The 13018-nt window shown below is 32.3% G+C and overlaps 1 protein-coding gene across 1 annotated transcript; it reads right to left on the bottom strand.

Annotated features, from left to right (window-relative positions):
- Nucleotides 1-7729: 7729 nt before the first annotated feature.
- On the bottom strand, nucleotides 7730-10734 carry LOC141285306 (mRNA decay activator protein ZFP36L1). The gene is made up of 2 exons (XM_073818334.1): nucleotides 10607-10734; nucleotides 7730-9797 (listed from the first exon to the last, which is right to left on the bottom strand). Exons 1-2 carry the CDS (start codon nucleotides 10658-10660, stop codon nucleotides 8670-8672), a joined length of 1182 nt encoding a protein of 393 aa, XP_073674435.1. The 5' UTR covers nucleotides 10661-10734; the 3' UTR covers nucleotides 7730-8669.
- Nucleotides 10735-13018: the final 2284 nt, after the last annotated feature.

The raw sequence follows: 13018 nt of genomic DNA, 5'->3' as shown, positions 1-13018 counted from the left end.
CAAAAACAGCAAAAAGTGAAAAACGTATGTCCACCCTTGTTATTTAAAACAACACCCTAATAAAAAAGCCTGGATATTCAAACTTTTCTGGGAAAGTATCATTTGAATTTTTTTGATCCGTTCTGAATTGCGATTTCAACATTCCCTTACTTTCTTGCTCTTAATATAGTTATTCCTCATAATATAATCTTCAAGCCTTTCAAACAAAGACCTGACAACTTGATTACAAAAGCCTTGTGAGTCTAAAATGGTAGTTGGTGTGTCTTAGGCCATAAGCACTTCCTCTTTTATGAGGTACTGCTACTGCATTAAAAGGAAATGAAGCAAGCAGGAAAGGGATATGAAACTGACCAATTGTGACATTAATGAAAACTTGCTGTTTTTTTTGTTCTCTTTTGCTGTCGTAAGGTCTCGCACTCGCATCTAAATACGTATACTGTTGCCATACAGACCTTCCTGGGGGAAATTATAAACATTATAAAACACACAATTTATAAATCTGAAGATCTTTGCAAGGCCTCATGGGATATCTGATGACGAGGATCCACCATAAATAATATTACAACACTGCAACAAGAAATTAAACATAAATGATTACAGTATTTTTTAATATGAATAAGCTGACTGGCAGCTTCCTGCTCACAAGGAAACAGACTGTATGTGTCTGTTATGCTGTTTCTGCTATAGAAGATGAATTATAATAGACTACAGTATGTGACAGATCCGTCTGTTACAAGGTATTTACTGTGGCATGAACAGAGCACTTTAATAATGGAGAATTAACAACGTTTGTCACATTTGGGGTGTATTTGTATTACTCTACTGACCTCTGGTGGTTATTTGAGTGCGCCTGTAAAGAGGAATTATTTAAGCATTGCTCAAAGTTTAAGGTATAGTCATGTATTTTTCATTACTTTTCTTTCTTTAGTGGAGGAGAAAATAAACCACGGCTATTTTAATTTGCAGAATTGAATTGTACAGAATTGGTGCAAACTGCTGTCCAAACATTTAAAAAGCATTTACTAAGGTTCTTCTATTATCTATTGAAACCCACAATGATATTTAACACATAATTCAATTATATATATATATTATATATATATAATTTGTATTATTTATTTTTATGAATTTAAATTTATTTGTATAATTTATTTTTATGAGTTTTTGGGTGCAATAATTCATTTTATAATTTTCTTTTTTTGTTTATTTTATAGTTTTTATTATTTTTGTATGAGATTACTGCCTATTTGGGTGCAGTCAATAATTAATAATATTTATTTTTTTAATGTTTTTATTTAATTTTATAATTTGCATTTTATGTTTTTTTATATTTGTATTATTAATTAATATGAGTTATGTCTATTTGGGTATATATATATATATATATATATATATATATATATATATATATATATATATATATATATAATTTTCTTTTTATTATATATGAATAATTTGTATTATTTATTTTTATGAGTTTAAATTTGTATAATTTATCTTAATGAATTTTTGGGTGCAATAATTAATTTTTTGTTTTATTTTCTATTTTTTTTATTTTATAATATAATTTTAGTAGTTGTTTTTATGAGTTTAATGCATATTTGGGTGCAAAATAATGCATTTATTTATTTTAATGTTTTGTATTTTTTTTTTAGAATTTTATTATTTAGTTTTGAGTATAATGCCTATTTGGGTGAAATAATTATTTTTTTTGTTATTTTTTTTATATAATTTTCATTTTATTTATTTATTTATTTTATAATTTTTATTATTTTTGTATGGGTTTACTGCCTATTTGGGTGCAATAATTAATATTATTTATTTTTAATATTTTTATTTAATTTTATAATTTTCATTTTATGTTTTTTTTTTATTAATTGTATTATTAATGTTTATAAGTTATGCCTATTTGGGTTTTTTATTTTATTATATATTTATATATATATATATATATATATATATATATATATATATATATATATATATATATATATATATATAAAAAACATTTTCATTTATATATATATATATATAATTTGTATTATTGATTTTTATGAGTTTAAATTTGTATAATTTTATTTTAATGTTTTGTATTTTTTATTTTTTTTGGAATTTTTATTATGTAGTTTTGAGTTTAATGCCTATTTGGGTGCAATAATTAATTTTTTGTTAATTTTATATTTTATTTTATAATTTTCATTTTATTTTTATTTTTGTTTGTTTATTTGATCATTTTTATTATTTTTGTATGGGTTTACTGCCTATTTGGGTGCAATAATTAATATTATTTATTTTTAATATTTTTATTTCATTTTATCATTTTCATTTGATGTATTTTTATTATTTGTATTATTAATGTTTATGAGTTATGTCTATTTGTTTTTTTATTTTATTATATAATTTTAGTAGTTGTTTTTATGAGTTTAATGCATATTTGGGTGCAATATAATGTATTTATTTATTTTAATGTTTTGTATTTTTTATTTTTAGAATTTTTATTATTTAGTTTTGAGTTCAATGCCTATTTGGGTGCAATAATTTATTTTTTGTTAATTTTATATTTTTATTTTATTTTATTTTTATTTTATTTATTTATTTATTTTTTGTTGATTTTATCATTTTTATTATTTTTGTATGAGTTTACTGCCGATTTGGGTGCAATAATTAGTATTATTTATTTTTAATATTTTTATTTAATTTTATAATTTTCATTTTATGTATTTTTTATTATTTGTATTATTAATGTTCATGAGTTATGCCTATTTGGGTATATATTTATATGTTTTCATTTTACTTTTTTTATTTTATTTCATAATTTTTATTTTATTTATTTTAGTTTTATGTGTTTAATACTTGAGTGCAATATATATTGTTTTCATTTTATTTTACTTCATAAACTTTCTATTTGATGATATAAAATCATCATTTAGAGAGTACTTTCAATTGAGAGGTGGCTGTCCCGAACCCCAACCCTTAAATTTTTACTTATAAAATGATATTGAAATAATTTTTGCATTATTTATGCCATTGTTGTTTTTAAAAATATCTTTTAGATTTTTTTTTAAAGTGAAGTTGAAAAAAAAAATACATTTCTTTGTAAATTATGAAAATGTATGTAATAAATAAATAAATGTATCCCACATTTTTCATGTCATTACTAAAAGAGTGTATGTTTTAGTCCATTGGCTGAGGCTGGTTTTAACTACATCCCTACATTTATGATCAGATAATATTCCTGTGTCCTTCTCTTTCATAGCTACAAGGTGTGAGTAGATAGGTCCCATAATTTTGAGGTAAATGTGTTCAAAAGTCTGAAAATCTGTGTGTAACTTTAAGGAACGTCACTAACACCTTTTTCAGCAATTAAGCACACTTTGTTGGGTGTTATTCCATAACATTTAGTTTTTATATGTGTACAACTGTTCAGAACTATGCTAGCTAATCATTTGCTGATTAGCATCTTTGAGCTGGCTTCAAAAGTATCTAAAATTGTCAATACCGAAACAGTCACGACTGAAACATTTGGTGAAGTTTCGGTAGTGACGTTATTATTATTTTTTTTTTTTTATTATTATTATTTTTTTTTTTTATTTTTTTTTTTTGTGTGTGTGTGTTATTCCATAAAATGTAGTTTTTATATGTGTACAACTGTTCAGAACTGTGCTAGCAAACCATGTGCTGATTAGTATCTTTGAGCTAGGTTCAAAAGTACCAAAAATTGTCACGACTAAAACATTTGGTGAAGTTTCTGTAGTGACATCTTTGTTTTTTTGTGTGTTATTCCATAAAATAAAGTTTTTACGTGTGTACAACTGTTCAGAACTGTGTTAGCTAACCATGTGCTGATTAGCATCTTTCAGCTAGCTTCAAAAGTATCTAAAATTGTCAATACCGAAACAGTCACGACTCAGCATATGCACCAAAACATACCTAACCAGCATATGCTGTTTTTTTCAGCAGGGCTGAAACATTTGGTGAAGTTTCTGTAGTGACATCTTTGCTTTTTCGTGTGTTATCCCATAAAATAAAGTTTTTACGTGTGTACAACTGTTCAGAACTGTGTTAGCTAACCATGTGCTGATTAGCATTATTAAGCTACGTTCAAAAGTACCTAAAATTGTCACGACTACATTTGGTGAAGTTTCAGTAGTGACGTTATTGTTTTTTTGGGTGTTATTCCATAAAATGTAGTTTTTATATGTGTACAACTGTTCAGAACTGTGCTAGCTAACCATGTGCTGATTAGCATCTTTGTATATAAAATTGCCACTACTAAAATGTTATCATTGTTTCGGTAGTGACAAAAGGAAACACATAATCCTTTATTTGGTGGAAATAAACAAAAATTGAGTACAGTTATTCATTTTTTAGTAGTGTTTTAGTATGTGGGTTAAAATTCTGTAATGTGATGTGGTCGCTACCAAAACATTACTGTCACTACCGAAAATGTACTGTTATGACTGAAACATGGCATGTTTTGTCAAAAATAAAGTATATTGAATTATCAACTAAGATGTTATGATAGTGTTTGGATGAATGTATATTTTAAAACCAATGAATTCTTAACTTTGAAATCTACAAAGAAAGGAAAGGTTGGATTCAAAATACAACTAATCTCATTAATTACACTTGAAATATTGTTAAAACTGTAATTGTTATTGATTTACCTCTGAAAACTTTTTTAATAAAATAGCAAAAAAAAAAAAAAAAAAAAAAAAAATATATATATATATATATATAGATGTAAACAAAAACCTAATAGATCAATATAACCCTTTCTAAATTATGTAATACTGTGTTTTAGTAATGACAAATTTGGGGATAGGACAAATATTCCAAAACTTTCTGAAAATACAGGATAAGAATTAACTGCACAGTTACTAGAAATGTGTACCTTGGATATTATTATACAATTTGCATACATACAAAATTTGTTTTAAAGATGTTTCCACCACTTTGCACCAATTCTGTAGAATGGCCCACATAATGCAAACATTGATTGATTAATTGTCGACAATCATTTGATTTGATGACAATCTGATGACTGAAATATCATCCAAAACCCACTGTCGACCATATTTCACTTTATTGAAAAGGTATAATTGATTTAGACATTTATCACTTCATCAAAACCACATAAAAACATGTCATTTCTAAACTATTAAAAAATTCTAACATATATACAATAAAAAATGTAACTTACATGTAACGTGACAACTTGCCCCAACCTTTGTCCTAAAAACATAAATCAATATTTTGATTTGGTAGCTTATAATATAACTTTTCAATATTTACTGTTCAAAAACTTTTGACTGGTAGTGTATACGTCTCTTCTGCTCACCAAGCCTGCATTTATTTGATCCAAAGTACAGAAAAAACTTAAATATTTTTACTATTTAAAATAACTGTTTTCTATTTGAACATATTTTAAAATGTAATTATTCCAGTGATTTCAAAACTGGATTGTTTGCATCATTACTCCAGTCTTCAGTGTCACATGATCCTTCAGAAATCATTCTTATATGCTGATTTTCTGCTCAAAAAAACATTTATTATTATTAGTAGTAGTATTATAATGTTGAAAACAGCTGAGTATAATTATTTCAGGTTTCTTTGATGAATAGAAAGTTGAATGTTAAAATGATTTCTGAAGGATCATGTGACACTGAAGACTGGAGTAATGATGCTGAAAATTTAGCTTTAATTACATTTTAAAAAATATATATTTAATATTACATATTACAAAACTCTTATTTAAAATAGTAATACTATTTCACAATTTTACAGTTTTTGCTGTACTTTGAATCAAATTGGGGATCAGAAGAGACTGGAAAAAAATCATACTGTTCAAAAACTTTTGACTGGTAGTGTAGCTTTTTTCATTTCTTTCTTAATATGTGTGGTTTTAGTGGTTTTTAGTTTTGTGTCACCATATTTAACCACCATCTGTTACAAAAACATAATATTCCCTTTTTTTTGTTTTTCTTAAGTTTGAAGTACCTATTTGAATCTAAACTTAAAGACTACTAGATCATTTTGGGGAAGGAAAAAAAACTTTTACTCACAAACATATCATTGCGCACATGAAACTATCAGTCAAGCGATTCTTTCGCAAGAGAATGTTTCATCCCAACAACTTGCAAGTGTTTCTTTCCCTGTCCCATTGTCTTACAGTAGCCAGGTTGAGGTCCCCACCCCCAGCTCTTTTCCGCTCACGGATTCCTTTCTACACAAGAGCCTGGAGAGCATATGTTTGACCCACAGTCCCAGTGAATGTGGCCATCTGCTCAGGATTCCATATGATCCGGGCCCTGTGTGAGAATGCGCCTGGCTTTGTAAAAACTCACTAGGCGATGTGGGAGAATCTTCCCCGCACACAATAGAGAACAGTAAGACAGTTTTAACCCTTTCCCTGGTTCGCCTCTCTCAAAGGACGCCTCCCCGAACCATTGTCCTCCCTGACAAGTGAATAGTGAACAGAATCAGTTTCTTGTTACTTAACTGTCAAAAGCACTCGTGGGATTCAGTTTCAACTCTTCATAACACCAACACGACCCTCATACACTCTTAAAAGTAATGTTCCAAGAAGTTAAATTTGCTGTGATGCCATAGAAGAACCATTTTTGATTCCCCAAAGAAGTTCTTAAAAGAACCGTTTTGTAAAAGATAAAAATCCGAAGAACCTTTTCTGCATTTGAAAGGTTCCATGGATGTTTAAGGTTCTTCATGGAACAGTCAATGCCAATAAGAACCTTTATTTTTAAGAGTGCATGCTGAAACTAGAAGAACAAAGTGAGAGAAATGAAGAAAAATGTTTTTTTGGCCTGTGACCTGTGGCTTGATCCTACAAATTTACTTTAAGACTGCTGTTTTACAGCAAATAGCTCTATATTCATCACCACCAAACTGTTAACACATGGAGGGATAGGCAAATGGGGGGTTAACCAGATAAAACAAAGGACTTCTCATTTCCATACTAGATGTGATCTGCTCACACCTCCCCCAACCACAAACCACAGCACTGATGATCAAAGACAATTTAGCAAATTAAGCCATAATATGCATCATAAATGTTATTTAGATGCTTTCTGTGCAACAAAACAACTCTTAAGTTGATGAAATAAAATCAATGATGATTTTAAGGTTTAACAGAACTTCACATGATTGATTTTGAAACTTTGAGGCGTTGAGTGATTCAGAAACCAATTCTTTCAGAAGACATAGGTTTAACCAAAAATCAGGGTGAGCAAATTGCTTCAAACTCCACTCTTAAAAATAATGGTGCTTTGGAAGGTTCTTCACAGCAGGACCATTTTTGTTTCCACAAAGACCCATCCAGTCAAAGATTCTTTAAAGAACCATCTCTTTCTTACCTTCTTATAACCTGAATAACCTTTTACCACAAATAACCTTTTCGTGAAACAGAAAGGTTCTTCAGATGTTAAAGGTGATAAATAAAAATGTTCTATGGCATCGCGAAGCACCTTTATTTTTAAGAGTGTTGTATGATTTTCTTCTGTGGAACACAAAAGATAAGACTGAAAATGTGTTTTTCTATCCTTACAATGACATCAGCTTGGCCCATTGTTGTTTTGGAACTCTTTGAGTTTCATTGAACGGACAGAAACAGTGTTCCACAAAAGAAACTTTTGCGAAAATTTTTCATTGCTTACCAAAAACTCTTATAGTTCGAAGTTGAGCCATTGAAGAGAAACGCCAAGAGTCAATGTTCAACAACAGGTTTATTTTCAGTACAAAATGAGAGGGGCAGAAGGGAGCTGAAATCAATATATTAAACTTAATACAAACGGTATCAAAAAACACGTCTTCTATAAATACAATAAAATAAATAAAAAAGGAAATTAAGTTACTTGAAACTCTCCATCATGTAACAAAGCCAACAGGAGCATTTCAGACAATCAGACGCAAAAAGGGACCCATCAGAACCAGCTATAAAACTAAACCAAGGCCACTAAAGGCTCATACAGTAATAAATTGATTTGCCTAAACTTACAAAAAAACAACAGCTATACAACTGAAAACTATGACACAGGCAACTCATTCCAGGTAATGCTCCAACTGTGCACTTCCAAAGGCCTTGAGTATGGATCCATGGAAATTTAAGGCAAGTAGGTCTGGGAACGAACCAAACGCTGGTCTCACACAAAAAGAAAAAAGGAGCTGGAAGAACTCAAAACGACATTGCAGATTAACACAAACAAAATCAATTCTAACATCAGAAACAGTCAGTTTACAATGAAGTCTCTAGTTAGAAAGAGTACAATGGAATCTCTCAAATATTGAAAAAGACCTGGTCATAACCTCTCTTTGGCTATTTCGGTACAATGTGTTTTCTAAATAGCTGATTGCTAAATGCATCTTAAAAGTTAACAGCTTCATACATGTTATCAAACAACATCTTCATGCTAGAACTTTGCAGGTTTTCAAGTCAATTCTTTTCCCCACTTGTCTTTTCAGTCATCAAAAATAAAACACAGTGAATTGCTTCACATAAAAGCACATGAAACCCCACTTAAAGACCCATTTCAACATTCAGTACCTTCAAACAGTATGTTTTCACTCTGAGCTTAACTAAAATGTCAAGTATTGGCCATATAATACAGTAGGTATACCACAGTATACAGTTCAGTCCCTTGAGTAGCGAAAGTCTACAAAAAGAAGCTTGTGCTGCTTTCGTTGTAGACGCCATCATCAGGCACCGAAAGCTGGCTGAAGATTGGAAGCCTGCGCCCACCGGCTTCAGGCCCGAAGGATGATTCAGAGCCACTCATACTGCTGGACGAACTGCAGCTGCCACCCTCGTGGTCTGATAGAGAGGTGTGGGATAGGCTTCGGAGGCCTAGGGAAGCTCCGCTGGTGGGACTCTGTCGAGAGCACACCTCAGGCTGGGAAGGAGCGAGCTGTGTAGGTGACAAAGTAGGCGTCAGCCCTGAGTGCGAGTAGCCAGAGTCAGGAGAGGGCAGGAACTGAGGGTGCAACTCTCTGGCTTGGTCCAGAAGGGTGTTAGGGTCTATATCTGGAAAGGCCAAGGAGAGAAGGTCAGACATAGCGGTCGACGGAGGAGTCGAAACTGAGGGTGCACGCATGAATGAGGAAGGAGCTAGAGGGGCTTCTAGGGGTTGGGGAGCTGTGGGAAACCCGGCAAAGCTGAAGCTCTGCTTGAGTAGAGGAGGTCGTTGGACTGGGTTGGAGGACTGGGGTCTGGACTGTGATTGATCGTCTTCGGCGTTGTGCACAAAATGGCAGCGGATGCCGTATGGGCAGAAGCCAATCGAGTGAAAAGTGCGGCAGGGTTCAGTCTTGTATTTCGGGTGACGGTTGAGGTCTCGAAGCTCTTCAGCGCCATGCGCAAATTGACACTTCCCGCCGTATTTGCACACACCTCTTTCGGCGAACGTACGGCACAGCTCGGTTTTGTAGCGTGAAGAGGTTGCGGAGATCGAAGAAGTTGAACCGGAAAGGGAAACGGCACCTGAGGGGCCTGTGGATTGCTTTAAATGTCCAGGTTCAGCGGATGACCAACCCAGACTTCCAGTGTTGCCCTCCACCATGCTAACAGAACGCTCAGACCAAAAGGACATGTTGTTCCACTTCGATTGAGATGACACTTTCTGCGGGCCCCAGTAGCTTGAGTTTATGGTGCCGCTCTCAATGCTGTCAATAGAAAGTCCTGAACTGGTGGAGGAAAGTGTGCAAGGACTGTCAGGCTTCCTATATCCAACAGCTGCTGCGTGTGAGGGTTTCATTGGCTCTCGAAGATCAAGATTTAAAAGGTGCTGGAGGGAAACGAAGAAAAGAGTTAGACATCTTAAAGTAGATGACATTTGAAACAGCAAGTACACTTTTCAAAAACGATTTAAGGTTCCTAACACTCCCAACAAAACAAATGATACAAAATATCAAAGGGCACTTTGTCTATTATCATTTTTGTTCTTTATGAGCACCAGTTGAGTTTTTGAAAACATGATTCAACAGGAGTTGCTTTCAACAGGTTCAAGTGAGCCGACTCATTTGAACGATTCGTATACGCATCGAACACATCCATTCGCAAACATAAATTAAATGCTGTAATAAAAAGACCGCGATTTCAAATCTGAAACATTAGCTTTAGTTCACTTCACATGCATATTAAACATTTAGATGAACGCGAAGCAAAACAGAAGAAAGCGGTATGTTTTGGCAAACTCCGTGCAATCGACTTGTTTACGTTTAAAAATAACGCGAAGTTAAAATATTTGCGCTTTGAATCTCAACCACGCCACAAGCATTGGCGCTTTTATGTCGTTCTAATCAAGCTTCTTGCATGCAAAACTAGCTAAACATAATGATAATGGCTGATTGCACTAAAAAGGCGCTCACTCGTGGCCCACGTTCCCTCCCTGGCTGGGAAGATTCTAGCAATCTGAATTTAATTTAATTAATTCGACCAGTTCAATCAAGCTTTACAGGAAAACTTGTGCATTAGGCGTTATACATTTCCTGCAGAATGCATTCAAATGCATTGAAAAAACCCGCACTAAAACATGATCCATGCATCTACAACAATCACAATGTCGTTTTTTAATTTATATAACGCTGAATATACCTTGCACAGGACATCATCCAGATCAATAAACTGATTGAGTGCGTAGGATGGCATAGTCCTGCGTGACGAAGACTTTATTTGACGATTCTTCCGTGATCCCACACAACTCCCTCGTAGTTTTTCTGAACTCCACGCTTTTTGCTCAACACGTGTTTTTAAGGCTGTTGTACGGCGACCACACCTCCGCGTTCCCGTTGCTCCACCCGCTCCACACTGAACTGTACAAAACGCGCCGATGGGTTGTTTGTTTGTTTTTTTTGTTTTTTAGATACCCTTTATATAGCACACAAATAGGCCTGCATACATGTAACTTACAATTTAATTGTATTGGGAGGTGATACTAATCATTATATACGGAAAATAGTTAGTAGTCAGAACCGTAATACATAAGCTTCGAGTCAGAACTGAAAAGAAAGCTTGTTTTCTGTAGTTTTATCATTCAGTTCTAGTGTTATCAAATGTAGTAGCTGATGGTAAACAGGTAAACCTGCTATTGGGGCATGTTGTCACAAAACTTGCTTCGTGTAAACTCAGACTCAAACATATTTGGCACTTAAATGGTGTAACAACTAGCCACCATATGCTAACTAGCCATATGAAGGATTATACACAGAGGTTTGGAATAATTAAGATTTTTCGATGTTTTTGAAAGAACTCTGAATTTATTTATATGTGATATTGTGAATTATTATTACAGTTTAAAATAACTTTTTCTTTTATTCTATTTTAAAATGCATTTTATTCCTGTGATGATAAACCTGTGCTGATTTGCTGCTTAAGAAATTTGTTTCTGTTGTCAATGTTGAAAACAGTTTTTGCAAGTTAAAAAAAAAAATAATAATAATACTTTTATTCATCAAAAGAGCATTAAAATTGACAGTAAAGGCATTTATAATGACAAACGATTTCAATTCAAATAAATGTTGTAAAATAAGAACCATTATTACTGAGCATCAACATATTAGAATAATTTCTGAAGCATCGTGACACTGCGGACTAAAGTAATGATGCTGAAAATTCAGTTTTGGCATCACAAATAAATAATATTTAAAAGTATATTAAAATAGAAAACAGTTTGTAAATTGTAATAATATGTCACAATAATACAGTTTTTACTGTATTTCAAATAAATGCAGCCTTGCTGAGCATGAGAGACATCCAGATTTTCCAAATTTTTGATCTGTACCATAAGTTATATACAGTTAAAGTCAAAAGAATCTGCAAAATGTTATTTTTTTTTACCGAAATAAGAGGGATCATACAAAATGCATGTTATTTTTTGTTTAGTACTGACCTGAATAAGATATTTCACATAAAAGATGTTTACATATAGTCCACAAGAGAAAAGAATAGTTGAATTTATAAAAAAAAAAATAGCCCATTCAAAAGTTTACATACACTTGATTCCTAATACTATTGTTGTATTGTTACCTGAATGATCCACAGCTGTTTTTTTTCTTTTGCTTCAGTGATAGTTGTTCATAAGTCCCTTGTTTGTCCTGAACAGTTAAATTGCCTGCTGTTCTTCAGAAAAGTCCTTTAGGTCCCACAAATTATTTATTTTCTCAGCATTTTTGTGTATTTGAACCCTTTCTAACATTGACTATATGACACACTGAGGACAACTGAGGGACTCATATGCAACTATTACAGAAGGTTCAAATGTTCACTGATGCTTCAGAAGGAAAACAATGCAGTAAGAGCCGAGGGTGAAAACTTTTGAACAGAACGAATATGTGCAAATTGTTCTTATTTTGCCAAAATATCATAGTTTTTCATGTAGTGCTGCCCTTCAGAAGCTACAGAGGATACTTATGTTTCCCAGAAGACAAACGAAGTTCAATTCACCCTGATCTTCAAATTCAAAAAGTTTTCACCCTCCTTTTACTGCATTGTGTTTCCTTCTGAAGCATCAGTGAGTATTTGAACCTTCTGTAATAGTTGCATATGATTCCCTCAGTTGTCCTCAGTGTGTAAAGATGGATCTCAAAACCATACAGTCATTAAAAAATGTTGAAAAAAAAACAAATAATTTGGTGGACCTGAAAGACGTTTCTGAAAAACAGCGGACAGTGTAACTGTTCAGTACAAACAAGGGACTCATGAACAACTATCACTAACAAAAAAAAAAAAAAAAAACACAGCTGTGGATCATTCAGGTAACAACACAGTATAAAAGTAAACTTTTGAACGGGGTAATTTTTATAAATTCAACTATTATTTTCTCTTGTGGACTATATGCAAACGTCTTTTATGTGAAATATCTTATTCAGGTCAGTACTAAATAAAACTAACATGCATTTTGTATGATCCTTCTTATTTTGGTAAAATAATTACCATTTTGCAGATTCTGCAAGGTGTATGTAAACTTTTGACTTCAACTGTACACTATTTACTTTATTTCACTATGCA

This window comes from Garra rufa, chromosome 14, assembly GCF_049309525.1.
Source record: "Garra rufa chromosome 14, GarRuf1.0, whole genome shotgun sequence".
Lineage (NCBI taxonomy): Eukaryota > Metazoa > Chordata > Actinopteri > Cypriniformes > Cyprinidae > Garra > Garra rufa.
Note: the sequence above shows the minus strand (reverse complement) of the source record. Positions and strands in the feature narration are given on the sequence as shown.